This window comes from Labrus bergylta, chromosome 11 (genome assembly GCF_963930695.1).
Source record: "Labrus bergylta chromosome 11, fLabBer1.1, whole genome shotgun sequence".
In the NCBI taxonomy this organism is placed as follows: Eukaryota; Metazoa; Chordata; class Actinopteri; order Labriformes; family Labridae; genus Labrus; species Labrus bergylta.
In genome coordinates this window covers 23,438,985-23,466,063 of record NC_089205.1, presented here as the reverse complement: position 1 = coordinate 23,466,063, position 27,079 = coordinate 23,438,985, and the positions used below count along the sequence as shown (strand labels likewise).

The window sequence follows — 27,079 nt, the reverse complement described above, 5'->3', positions numbered from 1 at the left end:
AATTTCCTATTTGCAGGGCCTCTGGGTACCCACAAATCAATCATCAGCTCCATCAGAGTCTGCCTCTAATTTCAACACTTATCAAATCCAATCTGATGTTTTTCTGATGTTGTAGATTCCATAAATCCAGAGACAACTGTTCAATTCCATTTATTGGATACTAGCAGTAGATAATCCAACATAAACTTGACTGAGGGGGAAATGAGTTTTGTCTTGATCAATATTCATAGAAGACAGCCTCATGACTGTCACACCTCTAAGTTATCGTTTATACTGATTTATTGAAACTGACCCAACTTCTTGTTTCTCTTTAAGAGCTCTAGTCCAATTTGTTATCAATATGAGATTAGTATTATAGATTATGACACCTTGAATGTCTGACATCGTACTTTTTCAAGTTTATTTTGTGAAGTGAACGGCTGAAAGTTTACAAACCTTATGTTTTCACTTCAATCTTAAGTTTGATTTTAAAAAGTCTCTCTGAAAAAATTAAATCTGTTAACGATAATATGCAGAAAGGAAACAGTTTCTCTTATAACAGTGCTACAGTCAGTCAATTAAAAACCAGAAAAGCTTGGGCGGTGAATAGACTTCCACTTCCACCTACTGGCCAAGTCATGGAACTACGAATCAAAAGAGGAGGAAAGATCCCTTACTGTTTCTAGCTGTAATAAAACACTGAATCGTAACAAAACATTGTTTATTTAAATCTGTTACATATGGCAGCATTTAACAAAATTTTCTTAACATAAAGATGGACCAAATCTTAAGAGAATGCCCTCCATAAAGGCTCTGGGTTAATGTGCAACAGTGCTCGAGACAACAACATACAAAGATGGCCTGTATCAGACTATACAACTGCATAAGGCACGTCTTGCATCAAATGATGTTCCCCGTGTAATACTTTCAGAGACTCTAGAGCCATTTTCAAGATATCAGTTGTTAACAGTTATTATTTCTCTAAACTATGTACTGGCATAATAACAATGCTGAGAGACTTATTGTTAGCAGTAACTATTTCTCGCAATGCTGGGTAAAAAGCACTGTAAGTGCGGTGCCTGAAAGAAAACAACAAAGTGACAGTATGTGACAAGATTAAAATGTTTTTAAAATATCCAAAAATTAGAGAAAAAATGTTTTTTCCCAACTGTGAGAGTAAATGTGCAAAGGGAACGTGTGCAGTAAGAATGATTTGAGCCATACAGTCAGGTTATGAGTTTCCCTGAGAAAAACAAACTTGTGTTTTAAGAAACATGCTTCTTGTTTTTAAAAATGGAAACAGTTAGAAAATACTTCAATTTGTTCTGCACTTTCTACATTAATATTAGATTAGTTAACCGTGAAATGCATATTAGAAATACAGAAACAAACAGTTCCTGTATTTGTGTTAAAAAAAAAAGAAATAAAATAAAAAAGGACATCCCATGAAATCTCCTCTTCTGTTAGAGATGTTTATAGATTCATTGTATGTGATTAAAACAATAACAGCAGACATCTGTTATCATTTATTTCATCTAATGAGGATTATGTTTTTGCAGCCATTGCTGTCATGGCTGGTGTTGCCATCATTGGCTTAACAATATTGATTAAATGTTTTCAGCAACTGTTGACCTTTTCCTGGTATCACATAAGGATGAATGTTTGTCCCACTCTTCTATGCAGAATTATTTTAGCCGAGAAGTTCGAGAGCTTTCTTGTAGAACATCCTGTTTTAAACACTCTCATCCTCTCACAAAGGATTAAGATCATCACGTACAGTAGCATCCTTTTAATTGTGTGTGAATGTGGTGTGAATGGGTGAATGTGGCAAGCACTTTTAGTGGTCTAAATCCAAGAAAAGCACTGTATACTGCTATGCAAAAGTCCATTTTGGACCAGTTTGACTATTGATTTTGAGTTGCTTCTCGTTTGTATTGGTCAGACCACCTGGTTGAGCCCACCTCCTCCACTGATCCACTGAACACTTTGATTGTCTAAAGATGGAAACAGAGTGGAGCAAGTTGACCATGATGTTTGGTATCAGGCAAATTGCTTGGTAGTTTTAAATGAATATTTTGGGTCATTGTAATGTCGCATAGGCAACAACCGCACTCTTTGATACATTGTAGAATTAAAAGTAGATTCCACGACAACAAGAAGGCCAGAGCGCTGAAAAACATTTGCAGCTCCACAGATGGCATGAGGTTCTTGTGCTCAACTTGATGTCTTTAGTTTGACAAATCATGTTTTTGATAATTGTGGCACAATGCTTTAATTTTGGTAATATCTGTCCAAAGCACATTATTCAGCCAGAAACGGCTTTCCCCATGAAACATCATGCATGAACTTTATGCTACCTCTATGTCTGGTGATGATATTTCAGGATTAATGGAGACTTCTTTAAGCATCTCACAGTCTGCTCCAAGGCTGATTTACTAGAAAGGCTTGAATGTCTAATCACTAAGATCTATTTTAAGATGAATTTTCAAAACCCCTTCCCCAGATTCTACTGATGAGCCCTTTAATCTCAGTGTGGTGATACCACTCACTTTGACAATCAAGGCCAACTGTCTGAAGTTTAACAGAAAGGCTCTCCCAAGACTGTGGTGTTCTGAAATGATGTTCCAATTATTTACCATTGGTGTGTTGAACATGAATCTAAAATAGGGTATTGAACGCATGGATAAATGTGGATTTGTCCCAACTTTTTCCTCATAATGATAGATATTTTTCTGTTTCGTTATGTCACCAAGATATCTCAATATTAATTTATTAAAATAGATATGATGAAAAGACAAAGGTTTTCATGAGATGTCCTATCTTTTTGACATTACTGTAAATTAAAAGTGTATCCATCCCAAAAGGGATTACAGTATATACTTAATGTCCACCCCCTGCTCCAAGGTCTTGCATGATAAGAAATATAACTGGAATTTGAGTCCAATTATAAGATGTTATTCATGTCCAGACAGGCATTTAGCAGGGGTGCAGGATCAGGGGAACTCTGTGGAGGACCAGCCTCCTCTGTCTGTGTGCCAGCCTCTGATGCAGCACTTTGACCAGAGCCGGCAGGCGGCTTGCTTAGGTCACACTCTGAAGAACAACTTACCATTTCAATAGTGATCTGGGCACCGTCGTCTTTACCCACAAGGCAAGGGGAGGAGATAGGTAAGTCTGGCAAGGAGATGGGTAAGTCTGGTGAGGAGAGCTTAGCAAGAATCTGCAAGTGCTCATGATCAGAGCCAGACTCGATGCTGACACTCTTACACAACCCACACAGACTCTGCCGCGTCTCCTCCAGGTTTTGTTCCAGCTCAGTGCGCTCCTGCAGCAGGCGCTCTTTCTCACTTTTCTGCAGAGGTAATGAAAGAAAAGCTCATTCACTTACTTGTAACTTCATTAATGCATGTTTTGTTTTAGACCACAAATTAAAACTGAAAACAATCTTTAAGACTCACTCAATGGAGCTAAAATATTTACAACAGAGCAATTACTTTGACATTGTTTATTTGCAGGTTTTGATCTGCTCTTCTCAAAAAGTCATACCAAAATTAAAGGATGACGCAGCAATATTTTATGCATTGGGAAGTGTTAATGTTTGACTTACTTTCTGTTGGATTCAAGTGCTCCAGTTACCTAGTATGACCATTACTGCAAAAATGGACCTTTGATTTGTTGTGTCAGATAACGAGGTGTAAGGAGGCTTGATGGCAAGGAGGCACTGTACGACTAAATTGTTTACAACAGTATATCTATCCACTTTGCTGCAGTTCATACTGATCACCACTAGAGGTCAAACACACTGAGCACACTGGACATTGCTGTGACTTACTAATTTTTTGATTTCACATTCTAGCTGGCATATGCTGTCTATTTTCCTCTTTCTGCAGCGCTGTGCTGCCACACGGTTTTTGCTTCTTCTGCGGACATCATGAACAAAGTCCAGCTGATCTGGGGTCAGGTTGTGGTGTCTCAGAAGCTGCTGGAAGGCACTCCGGCTCAGGGCTGAGATCTGCTCCACGGGGAATGGGAGCTGAATCTGTTGAAAACAAGGTTTGGAGTTAGATTTTAGTTGATAATAATAACTTTAACAACTTATAGTGAGAGATAGGCTGTTGATGACAATGACCTCTGCTGCTCTTTTGTTGTTTGCCTCAGTATCTCCATCTGTGTCTAGGTCTGAATCATCCCCAGAGTTGAGCGAGGAGGACATGTAGGGGCTCTTCTCTGACTGGGACAGGTTGTCAGTGCGTTGACCTGGGTCCTCATCTGTGGCGAGGTCCCTTAGAAAGGGACAGTCTCCTACACTGGAGCTTAGGTCCAGCTGCTTAAGCCAATGAAAGTCTGAAGCTTTTGCCAGATTGTTTTGGTCAATGGGATCCAGGGGAAGTGGTTGAGCCTGAGATGGGCATAGATCAGACCAAAATCCTTTTGCCAGATGTTCAGCTACCTCCCTTTCCACGCTGCTCCTCTCCCCAGTCCCCTCTTCCTGGCTTAGAGCAGTTAGTGTAGCATCTGAGAGATCACCTGCCATGCTCCGTTCAAGGCCAACCTCAGTCTGCTTTAATAACTCACTGCAATCTTCCACCCCTGATGTGTTGAGGGGGCAGGAACCAGGAGCACAGTTGGTTTCAGCAACCAGCGTCTCAACAGCCTGTTTAACATTGCTACTTGCTGGCTCACTGAGCTCTGGTGGATTGACATCCCCTGGGGCAGACAGCTCACAGGGTAAGCCACAGTTGGCCAAACTTAATTCACTTTCATTACACACATCTCCTATCTCTAAAATGTCTCTTTCGCAATACTGAGGAGGGTGATCTGCTTTTTCAGATTCTGGGCACGGCAAAGACAACATGGGGCACACAACATTTGTTGATAACTCCAGAGATAGGGGGGGCATTTGTGGCCCACAGTTCTCCAAACAGAAGTGTTCTTCCCTGCTGTTCGTCTGACCCTGTGCGGTCTGAGGACACTGTGGTGGAAAGTTTTCTTGTTCATCACCTCCTGAAGGCACTGAGCTGTGTGACTCTATTGAGTTTGGTTGGCTGCTCTTTACACTGGAGCCAAAGCTGGCACTTGGATCCCGACTTCGACAACAGGCTCTGCGCCTGACCTCCTGAGAGGTTCTTTTGCCTTCAGAAAACTTAGGGATGAGGAAATCAAAGCAAGCAGACTCCAAGTTATGAAATCCTAAAAACTCAGCACTGCTGTGAATGGCATGAATGTTTTCTTTGGTGAAGGGCAGCTTTGATGTGTATGCAAATTGAAGCAAAGGCTCAAACCCTTCGACAGTCACCTGTGAGACAAGGAGATACAGCAGATTTATGAGGCACAATGTCAATTTAGATCACAAAATATGGCCATACCAGAAAGGTGATCGGCTAATTGAAGAATATTTTATGAAAATGCTGTTTACCCATAGTATCTCACATTAGTGACCATACTAAAATATAGGCTCAGTGGGCACTGAGACATTTATTCAAAATTAACAAAACATGAAATATAATAAATAATGCTATTTATGTAATGTATGACTAACAGATACACTGCTGCCACAGACATTATTGTGTTAATATGTGCAAAGGCGTGAGGTACATTGCAAGGGTTGCAAACTGGAACAACAGTCATGTTACACAATGTCATTTCCTGCAGGACAGAAAACATGAACATTGGAGAGTCTGCTTTTCTCATATCAAACAGTGAAGAAAGCTTATAGCCACTGTAGAAAGTAGAATATAGTCTTGTTTAAAGCTTTTAAGGTGATTAGTCTGTATGTATCAATTGTGTAGCTTGAAGTGTATTGTGACATTTTGTGGATCACAAATGTTATCAATATTGTGTTGATCATGGCCTTAAAATATTTAATCACTCAAAAACTTGAATGTAGGCACATAAAAGTGGCAAATACGCTAAAATTGTGACACACAATATGTTCATGCAATCCATTTGGATGAACTGAATCAAACCCACCTCGTCAGGCAAGGTGATGATGGGATTATGTCTGGTGACATTGGTAACCCTGCTGTGAAAGTATTCACTGCAGGAAGCCAAGACAGAGCAGTGGGCCCGAAAACTCCTGTTTTCCACAACCACAGTCACATCACACAGAACATCCTGCTGCCTCTGCTCATCCAGACACTGGAGAACATGGGCGCAATGCACTGCAGACTGAAAGGTGAATACCGAAATACGAGGAGCTTGGAGTGACATGGTTCTTACAAGTTCAGCCTGTGTGACAGAGGGAGCATGGAGGAATCAAACAAAGCACCAAAAGGACAAGACACTGTTATGATTTCAATAGACCACAATGTGGATTCTAGCTGCCTTGATACCCAGTACTTGATGTATAATTTACAGAAAACTACGAAGTCATTAGCCTCAGCTATACTCAACTGGTGTACTCTGTATTTTCTTAATTTCTCAATAACAGTACATTAATAATGTTCAACTCTTCTGCCACATTCGATAACATCATCTCGGACTTGATGGCACTTTCAGATGATCTGACATTTTTAACCCAAAATAAGTAATTGCGATAATAATACATAAACAATAAGGAAGTTACGGTTTATTTTTTAATTTGTCTCTAGCAGAGGGCAAAATGTATAAAAATGTAAACCAGTAAATGAATAGCTATCAAATTTATCTGAAATGGTTCTTCTTGGCATGAGTGGAAAAAACAACCTTAAAAAGGATCCTTTGGGGATTTGAAACCACTGCCAATGTGCTACGCTAATACAACTCCGCTGTCACGAGGACAGATACAGGAAATCTTTCTTAACGAAGGCCATGACTCTGTACAACAGCTCACCTCTTGAGAGCAGAGAACTGTCATCATGATAATATCTGTCTCTCCATACTGTAATCTGTTCTGCACATGTTACATTTACAAATTATCCCTGCACTCATGTTCACTTCATTTGTCTGTCTACTCGCCGTTATATTGTATTGTTTCTGCTTATAATATGTTTACACTCCTGCACTTTAACTTATGTCAATACTGTCTAGTTACAACTCTGTTTTTGCACATTTACATTCAATCTTTCAAATTTAATTTACAACCATTTACGACTCTGTTTTTGCAAATTTACATTTAATCTTTCATATTTAATTTACAACCATTTACGACTGTTCTTGCACATTTACATTTAATCTTTTACATTTAATTTACAACCATTTACGACTCTGTTTTTGCAAATTTACATTTAATCTTTCATATTTAATTTACAACCATTTACGACTCTGTTTTTGCAAATTTACATTTAATCTTTCATATTTAATTTACAACCATTTACGACTGTTTTTGCACATTTACATTTAATAATACATTTAATCCATATTTAATCTTCCTATTTAAGACTAGAAATGCTTAGTTAAATCCTGGTTGTAGATATTCCCATTCTTAGTTTTTTAGTACTTATTTACTTTGTATTTAATATTATATTATGTTTAGATTTGCTTACATTGTGTTTTTTACTCATATTGTGTGTTTGGATAACCTGCTGCTCTAACGCCACAAATTCCCAGTTTGGGATCAATAAAGTCATTATATTATATGATATGATATTATATGATATTATATGATATTATATGATATGATATGATATTATATTATATGATATGATATTATATTATATGATATGATATTGTATTGAAGGAGAACGACCTGCCCTGACACTGTGACTGTACCTCGTCATGTTATCGGACCTGATAGCGTATCTAAATACAAGACTGAATTACTAAGATAAACAATGCATTAGCAGCTGTCATCCAAACGGTGAAGATAAACACTCATGATGATCTGTGATTTAAGATCACTGCAGCCAGTAGATTTATTTTAACTCTTTAACCTGTGCAGCAAGTTTAAAATGCTGAGTCATGATAATGCAAGTTACCCAGACTGAGCATGGCGGACAGTTCGTAACGTAATCATCCACATTAAGGGAAAAGAGGATCTGTTAATCCGGATTAGACACGTTTCATTCCGATATGCATGTTATGACAGTAGTCCTCAAACAAAACAAAAAGGTTTAAGCTAGGTCACACTGTTAGCTTTACCAACTCTTCAACTCTTCTCCTCCTGTTGTAAAGCTCAAATACTTTCTTTAATAGTTACTGTAGGTCTACGTAGTCGTTTAGAAAGGGCAAACGTTCACTGACCTGTCATTGTTAACTTAATAACACTGTTATTGGTAATTCTGGGACGAGACGGTTCTTGCCATCCGGAGCCAGACTTTGCTCTCGTCATGTGACAACCAGAACCAGAAGCTAATGCAACACACTGCGCATGCTCAGTGCAGCCAGAAAGCAAACCACAAGAGAAACTTTTTTTTTTTTTGAAGCATTTCATTGTTTAAAAATATGTGTATAAATACTTTTTACAAATTACTATCCTTCCAACTTTCATTCATCTCCTGAATTTTTTTTTTTTTTGCAGCACAAATCCATTATTACAATTTTCCAAATTTCAGTTTTTACTTAAGCACATATGTTGCCATATTTTCGGTAAGTAGCATACAGCAATTCTGTTTGATACTTGAAACACTGTGTTACACCACTGTGATAAAACAAATGTCAGCACTTTCATTTGTCCCTTCTGTATAATCAGTATAATTCGATCACATTCCTGTTGGAAGCCGTGACGAATCAGGCCAAGGTTGGTCAACTGTTTGTCGTGCTGCACGGCTGAAGCAGCAGCAGCAGCAGCAGCAGGTTGGTCTGTTTGCATTTCCTGAGAAGTAAGGCACAGGTGGATTAGACGATTCTTTCATAGAAGAGGAGGTAGGCTTGGCAACTCTGCACTTTACTCTCGCTCACAGGCTGAACACTTGTGTCGCTGATATGGAACCAGGATCCTCTGGGTGGCTCTGCATCTCCTGAAAGGAAGATGTTGTAGTGGAGATACTTTAAATGTCAAAGCTGCGTTATTATTGTATTGATAGATACAAAAATGTTTTCCCAAATCATTAGTCTGTTGATAGTGATGAACAAGAACACCTACCTTGTGCTGTTAGACCATTTGAAGGGGTTTTAGGACATTCAGGTCGTACTTTCACATACGCAGTGTAATGACCTGACCTCATGGTTCCACTATGCTCTACAATACCGTACAAGCTGTACAAGATCTGAGCATCTCCCTCTGTCACATTCTGTTTGGGGAAAAAAAACGTTTATTTAATACTCAAATTACTACACAACTCTGATAGATTTACAAATAGTACTCTAGCAATAATGACACTTAAGAAAAGCTAGTAATCTAAATATTTACCTTGCTTTTGACCCCACAAAAGGGAGCTAGATCCAGGATGAAAGGGAATTCGACATGTCTGTTCACCTTACAAATACTGTATCCATTCTAAAAGGAAAAGAAACAATACAATCTCTTTAAAGTTCCATAAAACAAGACATGATCAAAACCAAACAACAATACATGCTCATTAAGTTGGGTCACAACTATGTTTAAAACGGCAGCTTCCTTCTCTGACAGTCAATGGGATAATAATAATATAAGTTTATTTATAAAGCACTTATCAAAACCAACGTCACTAAGTGCTTTACAGAAAAAAGAAAAAAATCCTAACAAATACACAACAATAAAATCCTATTAAAAGCATGAAAAATAAAACAACAGTGCATCAATCATTCAATTAACAGAGAAAAGAGAAACAACCGAGACAAAGATTGGCTAAAGTTAACAGTAAAACAAAATAAAACATCCTGGATGAAACAAGGATTATAAGAAGGCCTTACGATAAAAATGATTTAAAAAGAAGATGCTGATGTAGCTAGTCTGAGATCCTCATCAAAAGGTATAAAGATGCTGTTGAAGCTCACCTGTTGAAATCTCTTCAGGTGAAGGGTAAGCACTGGTGGGGGAGAGGAGATCAGCATCTGCTTCAAGGCATCAGTGTAGATATTTTTCTTGGATCCTACACTCACAAAGACAAAGACAATAAAATATATTCATCCCAAAAGAGAAAAAGTGAATACTGCTCTATCCAGATATTACATGCATGATAAACTATAAACAATTTAGTTTGCAGATGGATAGTACACGTACCTCCACTTCTGTCTGTATTTGGCTGCCGTTTAGTGCAGGTAACACATAGCAGGCTGTTGTTCTGTGTGAGAGTTTCCACTTCTGTGAACTGGAAGAGGCAGGACTGAACTGAACACTCCTGTTTCTCAGGGCTCATCCTGGTAGCCAGTGTGTGGAAGGCCAGCTCTGGGTCCTGACTTACAACAGTGTATTCTTTAGCCTCCAGCGGCTCATCCTCACTCTCCCTGCCTTTTTCCACGGAAGCCGGGCCTTCGAGGAAAGCGTCGTCCAGGCTTACTTTCTCCATTTCGCTCACCAGCTGTGTGTCCTCTTCTGCTTCTTGGTCAGAGTCAGACGTTTTTTCATCGTCTATGATGCTGTCATTTGTGTGCTGATCTTCTGATAGGACAGTAAAACGATTACTGACCGGCGACACAGTTGAGTCGCAGTCAATCACAGAATCATCCTCCCCTTCTTTTTCCTTCTCATCCTCAACCGTGTTAAGGTTGTTAGCATCTTCTTCTGACACACTGATTTGCGCAGGATTTTCTTCTTCATGCATTTCACTTTCAGCATTTTCCTCATCCTTTGCCTCGGTACTAGGATCTGTCTGTTCGCTGTCTGAGTTGCCCGTATATGTGAGACTTTCCAAAGTTGCTCGCCCGTCAAACTTCTGCTGCCTCTTTTGTTGCTTTAGGGAAAACACAGAAAGAATACTTTTTGTTAAAGTAATGACAATAATATAACAATCATCCGTGAAGAACATGCGTTAAGGGCAAAAGAAAAGCATCTTCTGAATGAAGTCAGTGATGAACCTTGGCTTGCTTCTTTGCCTGCTTCTTTGCTTTCTTCTGCTGGTACTTGCTGCCTGTCCCGGGTAAAACACTGTCACTTCCATTGGTCAAAGCAGGGCTGACTCTGCCTTCCTGGCTTGAGTCACTGGATTTCTGAGGACCTTTTTTCTGAGTCTTCTTCCTGTATGCCTGCATGTGGTCACAAGTGGGCACAAGTAAAAGACAGAAAACAAAAACAAATTGCCTAACAATGGTCAAAACCCCCTTTGAAGGTCTTACCTCGTCTGAGACAGGAAGGGAGAGATCCAAAAACATCTCTGTGACAACCGACACCTTGAAGTAAATAAAGTAGAAACAATTTAGGTTGAAATCAACATGTAATTGGATTATCTTGCATTTCTTTCCACAATACATACCGTTTTACACTGCTGGCACATTACAGTACTAGTAGTTTCCCCACCGAACACATGGTCCACTAAGTTTCTTGGACATCCATTTTTCTCATACTCTGAAACGAGAACACAAGTGTGACAATAACACAGTTTAAAAAAAAAAAAAGAAAAGCAACAGAGTCGGACACCGATCACAAGATGTTAAAATGAACTTTACCTTTAACTAGTGTCTTCAGCTGCTCTGAATCTTTGCTTTTTGTAGATTCCTTTAATACCTCCGTGATCCCTGAGCTTACTCTCTAGAAGAGAAACACAACATTTAGATTGTAGGAAGAAATGGCGCAGTTATAAGGAAGACAACAACTTCATAGAATCTTTATAAATTCAGCCTCTTTAACTCTCTGTTATCAAACCCCTGCTCTTCGAAAATGATCCAACCTATGGGTTAGCTTTCTGCCAAATCAAAATCTGTCAGACCATAAAATTTGAGGGAAAAGGACAAGCTAAGATGTTTTTTACCTGTCCTTGATTTGTGACCTCAATTAAGAGTTTGAATGAGTTGATGTCAGAGCTTAAACAGCTGAAGTGCCCCTTTTAAGTGCCCCAAATGTGAAATATGGATGGATTAGTGTAAACTGAATGCATACCTTGATTTCCTCAGCTCGCATCCCATCCAGAAGATAGCGCAGCAGCTCCTGGCTATCTTGCTGCTGAAATCCTTTGAATCTGGCAGCCCTGCAGAAAAGACATGAGAAGATTACGGCATTCAAAACATTGACGCTGGCTTGATTATTCTAAGAGCATCTCAATCCTCTTACTGTCCTTGCACTCACTTTTTACAGACTTGTGTGAACAACTCCCGTGGTGTTACCACACCCTTCTTGGATTGCTTGATCTCATTGAGTAGTTGACACATAGCCAAAGTCAAGGAGCCTGGCTGGTCTAACTGCACGGTGACAGGTTCCTGCAATCATTTATTAGAACAATTTGGTGAGTGATAAACTGCTTCATAGCGGAAAGGAAAATTCCACCATCTTTACAGTTAAACGCAATCAAAAACATTAATGGCAACTAACCAACTCTGAGGAGGCGACAGGTTCAATGTGAAGAGTCATTTTCTCTTCTGTCACTTTGTTGAGCGTCTGTCTTAAGAGGTGTGTTTGAGAGAGATTCTGAAGAAAACAACAACAATGGCAGCGATGAAAAATAATTCAACGATTTCTCAAGCCTGGCATCTTATGGAGCACAATCTCACCTGGATAACTGCATTAAAGAAACACGTGTTTCCCAGGTTGCTCAGCCCCTTTACTGAAACAACAGAACTTTCTTCAGACGTGTCAGGCTTTTCTGATTTCCCGACACTCTCTTTCTTGATGCTTTTCTTTTGGCGGTCTTTGTTTTCTTTGTTCTCACTTTCCTCCACTTTTACAGTTGCTATCTTTTTCTCATCTTCTCTCAAGTTGTCTTCCTCTTTCACTCCTGCGTCAACACAAACACAACACGGCGGGCATGACGAGGGGGAGTCACGTAAATCTGATCATTCAAAGTGAATCACTGGAAATCAAGGATGTCAAACTTTCCAATGGGGGACCTACTTTTTTGAGGTCTCTTGATGGGATCTGCAGACGCTAACTTTCTCAGGTTGGTCACCAACTGAGCCAAATGTCCGGTCCTGGAGTACTGGACTTCATCGTCACATATGTAACACCTGCAAGTCGTGGCAACACGTGTTAAAAAAACCAAAAAAAAAACCCATCTCATCTCAAACAGCATCTGTGATTATGACAACCGTGACGACGACACACTCACCACACACTCCAGTTGTCCAAACTGATCACCAGACAATGCGGTTCTGACCGAGGAGTGTCATAGTGTTTGATGGCATGCTTGTTCTCAGAGTGTCGCCCACAACCCTGATTTAAAAAAAAAAAAGAAGATGCACAGATCATCGATTGATATAAAGTCAAAATGTGAACGACAAATCGGTTGGACTAACTCACTCTGTGGCCGCATTTCAAGCACATCCAAACAGCTTCTGCTTCACCCTCCTCTTCAGAGTCCTTTGGCAAATCGGTGCAAATATTTTCTTTGTTTTCTTCATGCTTGCAATCCTGGCAATTTGTCCAATCAGAATTCCCAGAGAGTTTCTTCAAAAGAGCTTGGTCTGATCCCTTTTTAATGTGTCTGCAGGATGGACCTTTAAAGAAAAGAGAGAGAGAGAGAGAGAGAGAGAGGTAAAACCACACAAGGCCCTCCACAGGTCACCATATGGTGGTGATGATGATGATGATGATGTCTTTTATTACCTGACAGGTCAATGTCCTCCTCCTCCTCTCTAGAGGTCCTGTCCTTGCCTCTTTTCTTTCCCATTTTCACCTGACGTAAAGGAAAATGACAGGTACATTTAAAAAAAACAAACACAGAAGTAATCCGGCTTTTAGAAATCTGATCATTACGATTTAGAGCCAGCAATATAAAACACACTACACAGAAGTAAACAATAAAATGCAATAAGATTTCACCCCATTCAACTCACCGTCACCAACGAATCCTACAACATCCAGTTTTCAGTTTCGTTTACTTAGTAATAATGACTTTTCCACTTCGCTCATAATTAATTTTTTTTTACCGGTAAATGTTACCCTTCAAATATGTGAGGTAAAAAAAAAAGAAATGTATTCAAGTTTTTGATTTTTTTCTCGTCTGATTTGATAGAAAAAAATCCGAGTTGACACATGCATGAAACACAGGACCCAAAAAAAGTGGTGCCGCTGCTTCTCTTGTTCGACGTGTGTTTCCTGTGTGCAGCGCTCAAAGTAGTCCGACTTGAAACACCTCTCTTGATTACGAGGCTGCAGTTCGCTTAGAGCTAGAGGTACATGTAGAAGTCTGCTTCTTCTTCTTCTTCTGTTTAAAGCGTGTTTAATTATATTTTATTAATGTAACACCCCAGACAAGACTTCAAAGAGTAACATTTTAGATGCTTGCTAAACATGCAACATGCCATTACTTAACCAAGCTGTAGTGTTTCATGAAAACGTGGCGTAAAGGCAGCTTAAAGCAGCAATATCTTTAAACTTGGATCTGCTCTGGGTCTCTTTTTAGTTTGTCGTTCTAATCATGTCTTCCTTGGAGTGGGCTGAGTGTCAGCTTGCAGAGATAGAGCTGCTGACGAGCATGTTTCCCACCCAGGAGGAGCTGGAGATCACAGACCAGCTGGCACTGGCTGAGCTCAGGGAGTATGTGGAGGGCTCAGCAGGCAGCCCTCCTCCATCCAGACCTCAGTTTCTCATCAAACTGAAGCTGGACACTGCAAGCATGGATATGGTAACTTAAAAAAAAAGGACTGTTATAATATGGCATTGTGCTTTCAACATGTCTTTAAAACACACAAAAAATAAATAAATATGTATTTGTTTCTTCACCTAGAGAGATGTTGTACTATCTTGTGCTTATCCATCCGAGTATCCCAGTGTGTTGCCAGAGATCACAGTCCGGTAAGCTGCATTCAAGGTTTTAAAATAAACACAAATAAAACACTTAGTAATACCAAATTGGCCAAATAACACATCATGTCCATCGTGGACATTTTAGGGAGGTCAGAAGAGACACAGACCAGTAACAGACTAATCATACACAGAATGTGAAATTGCAAGAAAGTTAAAGGTTATTTCTTTCTTAGATGGCCTTGCTGGAAAATGATTGTACGCATACCACAAAATATGCTATATTATGGAGGTTTTAATCAAAAGCATAATTGTTAATCCTTGTATTATTCTATTATTGTATTTTTGTTTTTCACCCTTTTATTTAACAGGTGTAAATATGTTTGATTTTTAACTTCTTGTTATTTTTAATGATTATATTCCTGCTTCCTGTTTTCTAGAGCTGTTGTAACACAAAAATTTCCCCCAAAGTTTATCTTTATCTTTAATCGGATGGCGTGACATGTATCAGACTTTGTTGATGAATAGAGGCAGCTTGTGTTGGAGAGTATATATTTCAGTTTATTCTGAAATAGTGGCCACGTTCCTATGTAAACTAGCAATTTTGCATAATAACGTGTTGATACGTATACCTTCATGCCTCTTGAAGAGTCGTTATATTTATGGCGTTCTGTGTCATAGTGCAAATTAGCAAATGCAGGATTTCCATTAGATGTTTTGCGCCTTAGGATTTGAAACGTCTGTTTTAAAGACCTTGAATCTTCTCTGGATGCTTCTTAAATCATATTTTATTCTTGCCCCAGGTGTTCTGATCTGAGCAGGGCCCAGCAGACACAGCTCCGTGGAGATCTCAACTCGTACCTCTTGGAAAACTGCCAGGGGGAAGTATGTGTGCTCTCAGCTGTGGACTGGGTGAAAGACAACCTGCAGCTCTTTATTAATAAGAGTTTATCAGCAGCACCAACTTTTAAAAAAGAGACTGTTTCTTCACACTCAGAGGAAGTGTTCAGTCGACTGTGGATTTACAGTCACCACATCTACAACAAGACCAAGAGAAAGAACATCCTGGAGTGGTCCAAGGAGCTAGGCCTTTCAGGGTTTAGCATGCCTGGAAAGCCTGGCATTGTGTGTGTGGAAGGTCCTCAATCGGCCTGCGAGGAGTTCTGGTCCAGGTAGCTTGAACTTTGTTATTTATAGCAGCTGACATCACAGCCAGAAGTCTGCTGAGCTGCCAGGTTTATTATTTTCCAAACTTTTTCCCATTTCACAGAGTGAAGGTTCTGACATGGAAGAAGATCATGATTCGACATAGAGAGGACATTCCCCTTGATCATCAGGGCGAGGACAGCAGGACTGTTGAAAATATAGACTCCCTGCGCAAATTCACAGGCTTTGAAGAGGCGATGTTTGACCCCCATGGGAACAGAGGTAATCACATGGACCTTGGGCAGCTGTACCAGTTTTTAAATGAGAAAGGCTGTTGTGACATCTTTCAGATATATTTTGGCATTGAAGGGAGGTAGTTGACAGAACAGTATACTTGTTCCTTGTCACTGAAGTCTCTGTTTCTAAAAATAAGATTGAACTTACATTGAAATGTATTCATTACAGTTTTAGAGGATTTTTGTGTTTCACATGAGAGCACATAAATGGAATGTGAGCAGATAAGTGACAAATAAATCCCCTTTTTATGGCTGCAGCTCAGGGACCTAAATCAAATAAAAGCCGAAAGAACATGTCCGCAATTAGAAAAACAGAGATCTTACTTCTTTTAGCTAATTGAGTTTTTTTTTTTTTAAAAGATGCATTTAAAGATTTAAAGAGTTTCTCAAAGACTGCAGCTATATTAGTAAATGTAATACCCCTGCAGATGCACCTGGCCCTAGATGTGTTTCTTTCCTCAGATGGCACCACTGTGTATTACTACCAGGCAATTACCAGATTTGTAGGTTTGATACAACATTAACTGGGCAACATAGTAAACATGTTAGATATCTGTTTATGAAATCTGTTGATTTTCCACTTTTTCATTATAGATAACATATCAACAGAGAGTCCAAAGTTCCACTTTTCTAAGAACGACAGGTTGTTGGATAAGCTGTGTGCAATCAAGGATTATATGTGCCATTTTTGTAAATGTAATCTTATTTTCAGTCCCCCTAAGACTGAGATGGACATGATTATTAAAAAAAAAAAAAAACATTTGGAAAGGTTTTTGTGGATTTCATTTAATTTGGAGTTCAGTGTAAAGGTTATCGTTTCAAAGATGGATCATTTTTGGTATAGTCTTTTTAGGCCATTAAATCAGTAAAGTGCACTCTTTACATATTTTAAGGGCTTGTTTTTTGTACCTTTTTTGAAGTCCATTTTCAATTCTATAAGACTTGAGTGACAGTCTGATGAAATACACTAATGCTGTAACAGATACCACCGACATTATCTCCTCAGAGGAGTTTGAACTCTGAGTGAACATTTCACAGGTTAGCCTTTGTAAAACATTTACTGATCAAATGAATGGAAATAAACAAATGACCACTTTTAGGAGCTCTCAAGGACACATCATTTTAGAACAGGTGTAATTTTTATTTGTTATGTATTGGATTCAATTTGTTTGTGAACGTGCTTGGTTTACATTGCCCAGTAGATGGCAGCCTTATATAATCAAAGGTGGACGTTACCGGTGATTTACTGATTCTGACAGGTTTAAACCAATTGTATGCATAACCCTTATCCAACATGCTGTATCAACCTTAGAAAGAATAAGCAATGGGTAGTTATGATTTGTTAAGAAAATCAGCCGTTACTTGGATCATGAGTACACTGTTTAAAAAAAAAAAAATCTTACTTCCTTAAACCAATCATGCAGATTAAAACATACATATTTCATGATGTAAGAAAGAACTATAAGGTTTTCTTTCTGCCCTTGTACATTACATTACAATCAGACAAAATAACAGAGTTTTTCCAAAAATGCGTAAATTGCATTGTCATATATTATATGGTTTTGTTTTTTACAATAATTTAGCCATTAAAAGCATTTATCAGTATGGGTAATTGAAGAACAGATACCACATCTAGAGATGGTTATGAGAAGGGGTTGCTCATACTCAACGGAGGCATAAACCTATTTTATCCTGTAAAAAAAAAAAAGATTTGGTCAGCTGGATTTGGTTATGATAGTCCTGCTCCTCTCTCAACCCTCAGGAAGATGATGTTGGCCTCAGTCAGACTTCTAACTTTCCTCTTCAGAAAATGCTTCAGAGGAGTCGTTTTCGTTTGTTTATCGTGCAGAGTTCACACCCAGGTGCTTCCACAGCTCCAGCTTTCCCCCCCCCCCCCCCCGAGACATTAAACTCAGAATCTGGATGAGCGAACTCGTCCACCCCCTCATCCTGTTTAATATTTCTTCCTCAGTAAGAATTTCTGCAGCGAGGTCTCTCAAGTGAATCAGTCATTTGATGCTTTCATCATAAGTACTGTACTGTATGTGGCTATGACTCAACAGTCTTCCCTCCTATAAATAGCCAGGACTGATGCAGCTCAGACGCGCTTTTTGAATTGTTACTTGTAAGTTGGTAAACAACACATTCATAAACATCTCCGAGCTGTTGATGGATTCACTGCTGAAGTAGAGTTTTAAAAAAAGAACATCCAATCAATATTTCACAAATCCACTACCATCAAAAGATCAAATATGTCTCATTAAACTAAACACACACATTTGACATTAGTTGAATCAAATCATTTGGTTGATATTTGCATATATGCTTTACTAAATATGTTCAAGCACCCTCTACTAGTTAGTATATCTGCCATCATGAGGGTTTTTAGTCTCATCTGAGGGCGGATTAGCTGGATGTTTTTCAATATGACATCAAAGGAGCTGATATGAGTCACGAAGAAAAACGTTTCTACATTTACATATCACCTGCCATGATCGAAAAGCTTTGATAAAGGGATGTCCAGTGAAGTATGAAGTACTAGCAGTAAAGACACTTTAAATAAAGGCATAATCCCATTTTACTCTACACCTTTCATTCCATGCAAAAAACGACTTTCAAGATATTTAATTGTTTATTTATTTCACCTTTTTTTTCCCGATGTGACTCTACAGTCCTTCACTGCCATAACTGTAGAACTGTAAATGTACAAATGAAACAGCAGACTACATGTCCAAAGATTGGTTTAAAATGCCAAAGAGCTTATTCAATGAAAATGTGTCAAGGAATGACTCGTGGCTTACAAAAAAAAAAATCTTTTAGAGCTCCTGTGCTTACTTTTTCTCAAAGTGAATATCTTCTTCATTCACTGTACTGATGAGTGGCACTTGTGATTTTCCAGTATATCATTGCCGAAAAGACTGCCATTCTCACTAAAACCTATGATGGATTTGTGCCTTTAGGTATGACTATGAAAAAACGAGTGGAAAATGGCAAAACAACCTTAGTCAGAGCCATCTGCTCCCTGAATCCTATCTGATATCTATCTGTAACATGTGAAAATAGAATAAAATCTGTTTGTAAAAAAACTCCTTCCATATTGATCTAATGAAATTGAGCAGTGTTATTGACCTACACTGTAGTTACAGCTGTGGAACAAGTTATCAACACTACCTCTGGTCAATACAGGTCAATACAAGCATAACAGGTCAAGTGTATCCACTTCATAACAGCTTTGTTATTGTCTTTGGAATTGCCAACTTCTTCTTTAAAGTGGCAGCGTACAGCATCTGTGTTGGATGAGTAGGCTACCTCTAGATTGGCTAGTACTGCAAACTGAAACCCAGAGTGCTTGTTCCAGAGAGGAAAACATGAACGATAGGACACTGACTTTGAAAGTGAAGACCGTTTAACTCTACAGGTGTTTTGATAACTGTCCCTATTAGTATTCTGGGTAAAAACCTAGGACTAAGATTTCCACACAATATACCAAAACAGATTATAACACTGTAAGAGGGGAGTCAGCCCTTTAACCTGTCATTATTTTCATTACAGTTGAGAACAAAACTCAGAGGCTGCACCAAATATACATCAGCTATATTGAGTTTTTTATATCGAAGAGTATAGAGGCTTCTTACTGCATGATGCATATCTTATAGCTTAGAAGTTTGGGCTTCAAAGTCAATGAGGTGGGCCTGTGGATCAAGGTTCTGCACAGTCGGTCTGGAAATCTCTGGAGTGTCATTCTGTATCCTCTGATCAGGGTCTCTGCGACACTGACATCATGATCACAAAATTGCAGTGACAAGGTGATGCAGGTGGTGAAGGTTGGGCCAATGGTGACGTTCATTTCACTTTGACTTACCTGCCACACAGCATTGCACTGTTCTGTGACATGTTATTACATTGAATGAAAGTAAGGGATGGGAGCGTACTTAAAATGGTTAAGATTGTGGGAGAAGACCATGGCGTACTTTTATGATTGGGCTGACATAGAGAAGAGAAATCATGAAAAGATTGAAAGAAAGGAAAAAAAAAAAACAGCTTGTGAATCAATCAACTTTTCCAACTTAAAACATTTCTTGGATCTACTGGTGCTCATCATGGAACTCATCATCCATACTGACCTTCCACAGACGTATTCACATCACATGTTTGATGCAATGGGCCATCGGTCGACACTGAAACATGTTTTTTTAATGAAGAAGCCTATAGAGGATGCTACACAAAAATACTGCACATATGTCAATGCTGAGTAAAAACGAATCACATGTTAAAACTGCATCGGAGTAAATAGCTCAGCAAATGACTGAGAAATCATATTCTTTGTTCGTGAAGTCGATTTTAACAACTCTTTGTGAAAATCACTTTCACATTAAACTTTATTCACACATGATTTACTGGTATTTTTTCTCTTTTTTTAAACTTCATTTCAGACAATAACCCAATTCTGTAGGTCTACTGAACTGGTGATGCATATAATTGAATTAGTTTTGAACGTCACAGTGAGGTATTCCAACACACAGGGTTTTCATGATTTTGCTATGACTGGAACTCTCTCACAGAGCCGACCTAATACAAATAGTATTTGTTTTAAGTTACTCGAACCTGCAAAAATAGAATAGAATCTTCATAGTCCTGAAAAAGATTCACACCACAGCGGCTTTACCTCCTATTTTTCAGAAACAGACTAACAAAAAAACAGACTAAAAAAAGTGTTCCTTGTATTAATATATTCCTCAATGTGACCGAAATAATCAACAGCTCAAATTCTTCTTTCTGGATATGTATTTAACAAATAGTTTTTTCTCAGATGTGGCACATTTGTACTCTGTTATTAAGGAGCATTAGTTATAGCATGAAACAATACAATTTGCAACATTGGCAGTAAATTACACTTATAATAAAATACAATCTCCAAACACAGCCAATCATGTGCACACGTTTTTCATTTTCTTTTTGTGACATGAAACATGAATGCAAGAATATTAATGTGTACTGTAATGCATGAATGCATCAGATTGAATGTATGAAGACTGTATTCATTTGTATCTGTGGAAGTTGTGCAGTGATTCTAAATTCATCACGATGTCACAGGAGCTGCACAACCCGAACTCCTTTTCACAGCATATCATTCTGTTAATGTGCTTTGTGTTGCATTACCATTTTCAATTCAGCCAAAGTAAACTTGATAATCAAAGCAATTAAAAACACAATCAGTTTGTGTTTCCAAGTGCTCTGTGGAAACTTGGCCTGGCAGCTCTTTGGGATTCTGGACCTTCTCTCCTGATGACCCCTCAAGGTGAACTCTTGTATGGCTATCCATCTCATGAATACTAAATATGGCTGAATTAAACATTTTCCCTCTTCTCACCACTATTTAATCAGTTGTCTTACTGAGCTGTCTGTCTGGAGTAATCCCTGAGGCTCACCATCACACTGACTGGCATCACAAAGACAACTGGCACTCTGCTAAGGAAGTATTCAAACCTTAGCAAGCCCACAGGGTCTCCCCCTCTTTCTGTATGCACTCTTTAACTTAAGCTACACCACTATAAATCAAGACAAGATCTTTACTATACGTTTGCAATTTATCTCAGCAAGTGCAAGTGCTTAAATGCAGAAAACATTTAAAATGGGGTTAAGGAAGTGCCAGTGTGTAATCAGAGCAGAGCAGGGGTTAATTTAATGTCTGATTATCCATTCACAAATATTATTGACAGAGTTACTGGATTTTTCTGTTCAGCATGTACATTTTTTAAGATGATTGATTTCAAGACATTGCCATAAACTAGTGGACAAATCAAACCGTTTTTTACGTTTAAAGTAAACGTGAAAAACTGACAGTTGGGGTCAAAAGGCTTTTAAATATCACGTCTACCATCAAATTATTTTGTGAAGTGTACAGCTTCTCTTAAACTCATAAACAAACCATGGGTGTATTTGTCAGTCAGAAGTGGTCTCTGCTTTAAACCAGTAAATTGAAAAGGGTTTGCAGGCTTTAGAGACTAGTCCTGTTTGCTTAAAGTAAATCCTGACTTAAAGAGCCAAAAGTTATGACTACATTTAACCCCGTTCAAACAATGTAGTTAATGCTTTTCTTGTGCATTGATTGATTAATGACATTTTAAGATTAGTGTGATCAAGATGATTAATCGTCTAATTGTAGGAAATGTGTATTTGAGATTATGTGAATATGATTACATGTGTGGCAGGCATTTATTGTATTACTAATGCTATTTTTAGCAATTGCAATTAAACCAATGATGTCCAATGGCACTTCTTCACATGCAGGAAAAAGGAAACGACCAGAGGAGGGAGAGGAGAACCTTGATGATAAAGAAGCTGATGCCAATACTTGATGTCCACCCACATCCGGACAGCTGGCATCCTTTAGGCACAGCACAGCCGTTAGTCAGAACCTTTTCTGTACAATGTTTACTCATTAGAATGCTGTTTGCAGTGTAGAGTGTTTGTTCTTTGATAAAGGGAATTGAATCACTGGAGAAGGAATATTATGTTATATTCATTAAATATATAGTTGTAATTGTTTTATTTTTAATTTCTTGAAACCTTTTAACTTTTGTTCAACCCATCACACACAAATAAATCTCTCTGCTCATTACTTAAAGATGTAGAGCCTCATCCAGATGTCCATGAGGACTTCACAGTCGGTCTCTTGTCACATCAGTGATGTAACCAGGAGTGCTTTAATATTAAATGATTAACACACTTAAAAACAATGATTAAAGCAAGGTTTCAACCATTAAGAAACACATCAACGTTGACAACTTATATTCTTCCAACAGTACGTATAGTAAAAGTTAGGCATTGTTGCTTTTGGTAAAAGTTTACGATGAGCCAGTGACGCACAATTTTCATCTCTAAATTGAAGCCTCGTTATCCAGTCATTGGCTTGCAAATTATTAATTTAGCTACCAGCGCGTCTCCTCCTAATATATTTCCAGTACATCGTTTACTACCGTATGTGCATCCATTAGATCCAAGCAATGGGAATCATGACTCTTTTTATTGTTTCAGATCATTCGGCTCAGCGCAGAAGCTTTTCATTTGGCTTTTACTAAATCAGCCAAATTTAGCAATGATTTGACCTATGAGTGATATGTTTGCATGTATTTTACAAAGTTATGAATTGTAATGAAGCTAAACCATATCATTCCCAGAATTAGACTATTTTACATCAAGTTTGGTATCCTCTACATTGAGCTCCTCTTGTCTCACTCTATGCTATGCCCCCCCCCGATGCTTTCTTTCCTGTCATCATCTCTGATTGGTCGCTTTCCCTTCCCTTTATTCTGTATTGTATTAAATAATGACAAAAGGGGAAAAGAGGAAACCAGGTCTCAAACGTGAGCCGGCTCCCATCGTTCAAAAGAGCCAGCTCGGTCACGTGCAACACATTTACTATTAGATGTGCACATTAACTGGGAATTCTAGATCGGCCAAGAAACATGAAAACTAGCATCTGAAAGAATTTGCAGTACATTCATAGATTGAACGACTACAAAGACACCCCTTTAAAAAGAGTCAAAATTATGTTTTTTTATAACCTCCAAGGATCAACACTTCAATAAAAGTGCAGCTCTGTCTTTTCATTCCAAAGAAATTTTTTATCTCTGTTATCAAACTAATGGCAGAATTTCCTAAAGCTGTCGTTTTATTGGAGGAACATCAGTTTCCCACTATCTAATATTCCAACTTTAATTAAGCCTCTGGTGAGTTCATTGGAAGAATCTCAAGTGCTCAAATCCAAACAGATGGCACATTATTTATTGCATACCTTATGCCACAGGTACTGGCTTTACCCCCTCCCCCCCCCCCCCCCCCAAGACGACCCAAGACAAAGTTTCCCTTAATGTACTCTCCAGAACCTGCACGGTTCAAAATTCTGCCCAACAATACAGAAAAGTTTGCTTTAATTAGATCTAAAAATATAACACAGAATAAATCAAATGGCAGACAGACAATCCCAGGGCAGGCTATTTAAAGATGCACCACAGAGAATATGAGCCTGTGTGGATGAATGAGTTTGAAATACAGTTGGTCGCCCTGTTTCAGTCATCAATCTGTGGGCTTGCATGCGGCCTGATTCGAACAGTGGAGCCGCTGCCTCGCAAAGTGGAAGCCCTCATGCAGCAAACAAGGGAATTGTATCTGACTGTACACATTCATCTAGCCTAATGGCATGGTGATGCATCCAGGGGGATACACAAGCTCATGTTCCTTGTTCCACATCATTTGACTTCTTCTAACTTCCACTTGGCCCTGTCACAAGTGGAAGTCTGAGTGATCTGTTTAATCTTATCAAATATGATTAGGCAAAACACCTCTCAAGATAATATCCTGCAGCCCTCTGATTCAGAAGCCATGCAGATGAAGCGTGAACGTTGCAGCTATAAGTCAAAAGGGGCCACAGAAGGCTCAGCTGTGCTCTACCTTAAGCTCCACAGGAAAATATGCCGTTTGAACATTTCTAAAAGCGAAAAAAGATTAAGCGTATCTACCTGAGGGTATTTTGACAAATCCACAATGTGTACCTGCAATGTGAGTTGGCATGATCAAGAGATTTTCTGCAAAGGACTCTCTTTCCAAGGTAGCAGCGGTATTGTAAACATGATGTTATTATTCTAGGCTCTGCTTCGTTAGAATAAACTGTCAATAAATAAAAGGACATTGAGAAATTTAGATTATTTTCTGCCTCTCTCTATTTTTTTTGCAGCCTATCTTTGGCTGCAGCAGCAGAGCAGTGATTACAAGAAAACAATTCCTAAATACTTGTCCTGCCTGGAAGGAAATATGAAAGATGACACATTTTACTTTTCTTTCATCAAATATAAAGAAAGGAAAACAAAGATGATAGATATTTTCTACTCATTATTAGGAATGATTGGGTTTCTTCACAGTGTCACAAATACCTATTTAATCTGTGATTACAAACATGATCCAGACCAAAAACATTTCTTCATCAGTTCTGTTCAGCAGTTCTGGTATTTGCTTTGCATCCCCCTCTGTCTCTGAAATCCCTTTATCCTTTTTCTTCCTCAGAAAATCACCCAGTGAATAATATAAGGCAATTTACATGCTTGGATAGTGAAAACAAGTGAAATTACTGTTATTTCTGCATAAAACTTTGTGCCGTTAATCCAAAAGAAAGACCACTATTTGTGTCAGGGTTGGAGGGCTTTTCATGTACAGTCTTCCTAAGGCTCCTCCAGATGTCACTAATCCACTGAAGAACTGTGGGATGAAACAGAAAAAAAAAATGTCCAAGTAACTGCATGAAAAGTAACAACCAGTTTCTTTATGTGGGAACAAGAAAACAGAAGAACACAATTTGGTTTTACTATGAAATCGTACAGGACTGGAAACTGTAAGGACTATTTGCTCAAGACTTCAAAATTTGAATTGTGCTGTAGACCTTGTATGTTTAAGTGTAATTTTTTCTTTTTTTTTAAGATTTCAATTTCTCCCTGAAGGATTTTGTCAGAGACTTCTGTTCCGCTATGATAAGAGCTTATTGTGAGCTGGAGGACTGATATGGACCCTGCCTACAGGGTACAGTGGGGATCAGTTTCTTCACTTTAGTAAGACTTACAAGGCCTCCTCAGAGGTCATGCTGTGATTGTTACATAGCCCAGGGTATGATTCTCACATTTCAAGGGTAAAGAGAAAATCCATTTTCCAACTGACTATTTATGATTACACGAGTGTCCCTCCAAAAAATATCCAATTACTAAATTATGATTGATTCTGAGCATTATTTTATCCCAGGCATTATTCAAGACAGTCGATCTCCATTTACATAGCTTAACGAAGCACCGAGCCTTTAATAACAGGAAGGAGTGGGATGGTTGGAGCTGATGTTTATTTGAACTGGCTGGGCTTTTTGGTGGTAATGATTATGAAGTGAGCATGGGGAACTGTCTCTGCGTGAGGAGAGCGGGAGCGGGGTGATGTGTGCAGCAGGCAGATGGTTGGCCGGACAGTGTGCTGATAATGGCAACATTAGTCTGCCGGGAAGCGACATTATGCTCAAGGTCAATGGGAGCTGAAGAATGGAGGATCATAATGACACATACCCCGTGTCCTGGAACGAGACCTCTCTTTAAGGATGTTGAGATAGTTAGCATGAGCTCAGTAACCCGCACAAAGCTATTATGCCCATCCTCCGATTTCTAAAAGTTCATCTTTACTACTGAAGCAGTGGTAATGGACCATAAAGGTGCTTTCTTTTGTTTTCTTAATTGGAAGGCTGTACTGAACATTAAGGTGTTGAGAATACCACAAAATGTAAGACACTATAACATTTGCTTAAGTCAGTTTAATGAGGTGTAGTTTTTACACTGCTTTTCTACAGACCATTACATTTGTGGTTAGAACATATGGCTTGTTTAGATAATGTGGATACAGTGCACAGTTGCACACCATGTTCTTGGGATACTTATTTAGATCTTCCTGAATGCCTCATTTGCTCAATTCTTTTTTATCCTATTTGATTATGTGAAGTCTGCAGTTTTATGCTTTCTAATCCTCACCTATAGCACATATTTATCCTTCAGTAATCCTTACTTAGAGTAATTAAGAAGACATGAATGCAAATACCTTTACAAATCTATAAATATAAACTATACTCCTATTTTCCCAACAAAAAGAAAGCAACACCTGCTCTCTATTTTTCTTCTTTAGCTGCTTCTGCTATTTTACCTGTTTTTTTTCCCCCTACAAGTTTTAAATTTGGCACCTTATTAGCATACTTATTCCCTCTGTCTCTTTTCCCACATAGATGATATAACTATCTGCTTTTTCAGTGATCTAATTTCCCTGCGGGGATCATTGGAGTTTTCATCTTAAGTGTTATCATTTCACTCTCAATTTAAGCAATCAGCTGTATCCTCAAAATCCTATCCATAATGCCACATCAGGAAGTGGTTTGCCTCCAGTTGTCCTCAGCCCACTTCTTCTCTCAAGC

The 27,079-nt window shown here is 38.6% G+C and overlaps 3 protein-coding genes across 4 annotated transcripts; 1 reads left to right on the top strand and 2 right to left on the bottom strand.

The window, feature by feature from the left end:
• Positions 1-683: 683 nt before the first annotated feature.
• On the bottom strand, positions 684-8,268 carry LOC109993361 (transcription regulator protein BACH1). Its single transcript, XM_020646309.3, has 5 exons — positions 8,140-8,268; positions 5,950-6,207; positions 4,109-5,275; positions 3,812-4,018; positions 684-3,331 (listed from the first exon to the last, which is right to left on the bottom strand). The coding sequence occupies exons 2-5, from the start codon at positions 6,187-6,189 to the stop codon at positions 2,924-2,926; spliced, it is 2,022 nt and encodes a 673-aa protein (XP_020501965.2). The 5' UTR covers positions 6,190-6,207; positions 8,140-8,268; the 3' UTR covers positions 684-2,923.
• A 42-nt stretch (positions 8,269-8,310) lies between these two features.
• Positions 8,311-13,954, bottom strand: usp16 (ubiquitin specific peptidase 16). 2 transcript variants are annotated; one of them, XM_065960013.1, is made up of 19 exons: positions 13,741-13,954; positions 13,511-13,580; positions 13,205-13,401; positions 13,014-13,117; positions 12,800-12,912; positions 12,460-12,683; positions 12,281-12,376; positions 12,038-12,168; positions 11,852-11,939; positions 11,422-11,503; positions 11,229-11,320; positions 11,092-11,145; positions 10,834-11,001; positions 10,040-10,709; positions 9,814-9,908; positions 9,248-9,334; positions 8,981-9,128; positions 8,797-8,855; positions 8,311-8,710 (listed from the first exon to the last, which is right to left on the bottom strand). In XM_065960013.1, exons 2-19 carry the CDS (start codon positions 13,572-13,574, stop codon positions 8,447-8,449), a joined length of 2,736 nt encoding a protein of 911 aa, XP_065816085.1. In that variant the 5' UTR covers positions 13,575-13,580; positions 13,741-13,954; the 3' UTR covers positions 8,311-8,446. The 2 variants fall into 2 exon arrangements, with proteins under 2 accessions (XP_065816085.1, XP_020501963.3); XM_020646307.3 differs by having other exon boundaries at positions 8,563-8,855; positions 13,741-13,952.
• A 59-nt stretch (positions 13,955-14,013) lies between these two features.
• On the top strand, positions 14,014-17,191 carry rwdd2b (RWD domain containing 2B). Its single transcript, XM_065960016.1, has 5 exons — positions 14,014-14,079; positions 14,310-14,531; positions 14,634-14,701; positions 15,454-15,822; positions 15,921-17,191. Exons 2-5 carry the CDS (start codon positions 14,325-14,327, stop codon positions 16,171-16,173), a joined length of 897 nt encoding a protein of 298 aa, XP_065816088.1. The 5' UTR covers positions 14,014-14,079; positions 14,310-14,324; the 3' UTR covers positions 16,174-17,191.
• The last annotated feature ends 9,888 nt before the right edge of the window (positions 17,192-27,079 follow it).

Excerpts from the sequence above, each read along its gene's own strand:
- LOC109993361 (XM_020646309.3), bottom strand. The coding sequence starts at position 6,189 with ATGTCACTCCAAGCTCCTCGTATTTCGGTATTCACCTTTCAGTCTGCA. Across the intron at positions 5,276-5,949 it reads TCATCACCTTGCCTGACGAG|GTGACTGTCGAAGGGTTTGA; the intron begins GTGGGTTTGATT and ends CTTGTCTCACAG. Across the intron at positions 3,332-3,811 it reads AATGTGAAATCAAAAAATTA|AAAAGTGAGAAAGAGCGCCT; the intron begins GTAAGTCACAGC and ends TTACCTCTGCAG.
- usp16 (XM_065960013.1), bottom strand. The coding sequence starts at position 13,574 with ATGGGAAAGAAAAGAGGCAAGGACAGGACCTCTAGAGAGGAGGAGGAG. Across the intron at positions 12,913-13,013 it reads TTGGACAACTGGAGTGTGTG|GTGTTACATATGTGACGATG; the intron begins GTGAGTGTGTCG and ends CACGACTTGCAG. Across the intron at positions 12,377-12,459 it reads TCTTTAATGCAGTTATCCAG|AATCTCTCTCAAACACACCT; the intron begins GTGAGATTGTGC and ends TGTTTTCTTCAG.
- rwdd2b (XM_065960016.1), top strand. The coding sequence starts at position 14,325 with ATGTCTTCCTTGGAGTGGGCTGAGTGTCAGCTTGCAGAGATAGAGCTG. Across the intron at positions 14,702-15,453 it reads TTGCCAGAGATCACAGTCCG|GTGTTCTGATCTGAGCAGGG; the intron begins GTAAGCTGCATT and ends TTCTTGCCCCAG. Across the intron at positions 15,823-15,920 it reads TGCGAGGAGTTCTGGTCCAG|AGTGAAGGTTCTGACATGGA; the intron begins GTAGCTTGAACT and ends CCCATTTCACAG.